Source organism: Aphanomyces astaci (genome assembly GCF_000520075.1).
Source record: "Aphanomyces astaci strain APO3 unplaced genomic scaffold supercont1.402, whole genome shotgun sequence".
NCBI lineage: Eukaryota > Oomycota > Saprolegniomycetes > Saprolegniales > Verrucalvaceae > Aphanomyces > Aphanomyces astaci.
The window spans coordinates 1,851-4,489 of NW_009798665.1; the positions used below are offsets into that span (position 1 = coordinate 1,851).

The following is a 2,639-nucleotide window of genomic DNA, read 5'->3' on the forward strand; positions in this document are numbered from 1 at the left end:
TCACTGTACAGGGAATTACTTCCTGGATTGGAGAGCAATCGGAACAAAGTGTAGATGTGTTGTCCTACATGTAGTACAGTACTGTACAGGGAATTACTTCCTGGATTGGAGAGTAATCGGAACAAAGTGTAGATGTGTTGTCCGAGTACAGTACTGTAGTTTTATCAATACGAAAGTACTGTACACATTTTAATGCGTACTCTGATTAAAATCAGATTTGACAGCTGTGAGCTACTATGGGAACAGCCTTTCGACCGGAAAAGACTAGAGTGGTTCTTAACAATATACTACGTAGTATAGAATAATTGATTATCTAAGAATATCTGACTAATCCATTTTGAGTTCTACAAGTATGCAAACACGTTACTGACATTTTTACTGGCATTCCATTGGAAGAAAGAACCAAAATGTGTCCAATGACACGCGCAGGGACGGCCGTTGAATCCATCGAAGGCCCATGCGCCATGCAAGTTTTCGCGGCTGTTCCGGCCTCCGAAAGCGTGCAAATGGCACGTGAAGATGGCCGAATAGTCAAGGACGCGTTCCGAAATCTCTGTGGCTTACTGAGCTCTGTGGACGAAGTTTGAAAATCATAGTATACCTGTTAAATAGAACTGTATTACCGTAGTATCCTGTTCCCAAATTAACTGTAAGATCCAGTGAATGTGTTGTAATCGAAAAAAGTCGGACAGGGGTCCGACTCTACAATGATTGGCTCAAAATCGAATGAATCTTGGACACAACCTGACACGAAGCAATGATGCACACATGAATTCGATTTAGATACCTACGACTCTCGTCTACGCTTTCTAGCTAGGCGCGCAAACGTGACCATCTTCAACTGAGACAACCGACGCTGTCGTCCCAGTTGAGTCTGTCCCACGACGAAGGCAAGGCAGTCATGATGGTGCTGAAGGCAGATATGACTGAGGCAGAATTGATTGGACGACCCAGTTCTCTTTCAGCTGCGCTGAAATAAACTTTCTGCAGCTCATCAATCGCAAAACTCCACTCACACAGGATCTTGGCTTGCTTCTTTGACATGTCGCGGGAACTTAGCTTGTACAGCGGGGGCAAACCGCGTACCGGTGAGCCACACCACCAAACATGCCATGCAGTTGCAACATCGGCCGATGGCATCTCAAAACCTTCAGGAAGGTTGTGCCATCGCCCCCCCAGTACAGGGCGGGTTGGAATCGATTCGTCTGTGACTTCGACCGTGGTAGAATTGCTCGCTGATGTCAACGACACGACGGAGGCCTCTGCGTCCTTCAAAAACTTTTCAAGCAACGACTGAGTGATGTTGCCGGCGGTCACACCTTTGTCTTCAAGGATCTTCTCGATGCCTTCACAGATTTCAGTTGGGAGTGTACGCACAAGGACCGACGTTTGCTCCAGCTGGGCGTGGAGACCGACATGTGGAGGGATTCCGGTGGGCTGCAAAATGTTGGAGGCAAGAGTCACCATGGAACCCAAGGTGTTGGCCAAGGTCAAGTCTCCAAACAGTACAGACGCAATAAGTTGATGCTAGGGTGGCAAAGAGGCCTCCGAGAATTCTGGTAGACCAGTGAGTCCAGGCAGAGCTTCAACAAGCCACGGAGCTCTTCGTGGACCCACAACCTTGAAAACCACAGCACCAGCGTTGGCAGCCATGGGTTCACTGCCAGCTACAAAGTGAGGAGGGAAAACTGCAAAGCCTCCAGATTCCAGTGGAAGACCAGCGACGACTCGACCAACGGCACCGTCGTAATGAACGTATCGTTCTACCACGCTGCCAATGGACCAACCACACCGTATGCAGACATTGACAATGGAAGGCCCGATGTGCTTCCACCAATTGCGTAGGTTGCGGCACCCTTGCGAAGCGAATGAGTACCAACAGAGCTGGAAGCAGCCGGAGGTGCGACACCAACAAGCTGACACAGACTTCGCCCAAAGCGATCACGCTGCGACTTCCCAGGGAACAGATTCCCAGAGTCGTGCTGAGCGTTGCAGGCAAGATAAATCCCCAAGGCAAGGATGCAACAAGTTTCAGAACGCATGGGGTTTGCATACACGTGCTTCGGATCACGACGTTTGGTCCCACCTTGATCAGTCTTGGACTTGAAAAAGGTCACTCCAATTGCGTCCCCTTCGTCGGACAAGTGGTCAATTCGCACAGACTCAGTGGACCTTGAGCGGCACATAAGGTTCCATGAGAGGACAAGATAGAGATGAGTGAAACCAGCGTCCATTTTTGAAAGGCTGTGCTTGCACAAAACTTGGTATTGGTGGAATCGAAGAGGTTGTTTCCCACTTGGCTTGATGGCCCCGGCTTGGGTCTCAGTTGCGCAAAGCCGTCGAATCCCTGTTTGAGGTTTGGTACTCCAGAACTATAAAGTGGGCAATGTACCTTGGTATATGACAGTAGCGTCTGTTGCGAACTCTCTGGGAAGTGGCACGTTCTGTGAGTTGTAGTGGTCCTTGATTGCCGACCGGTAGGATGAGAGAGTTGATAAGGACACTCCAGCATGCTTGTACTTGTAGAGAATAAACTCGGTGAAGTCGTTGTAGGAAAAAACTGCAAGGTTGATTGTGCCATCTGCGTTTACCATGGACGACCGTCCAGACGACTGAAGCCAGGTGCCAAGTTGCTTGAC

The 2,639-nt window shown here is 49.2% G+C and overlaps 1 protein-coding gene across 1 annotated transcript; it reads right to left on the reverse strand.

Moving 5' to 3' along the window:
- Positions 1–837: 837 nt before the first annotated feature.
- Positions 838–2,196, reverse strand: H257_19197 (hypothetical protein; the record flags this gene model as incomplete). The annotated part of the gene is made up of 5 exons (XM_009848350.1): positions 838–1,527; positions 1,566–1,667; positions 1,719–1,763; positions 1,877–2,086; positions 2,173–2,196. 5 exons carry the CDS (start codon positions 2,194–2,196, stop codon positions 838–840), a joined length of 1,071 nt encoding a protein of 356 aa, XP_009846652.1.
- Positions 2,197–2,639: the final 443 nt, after the last annotated feature.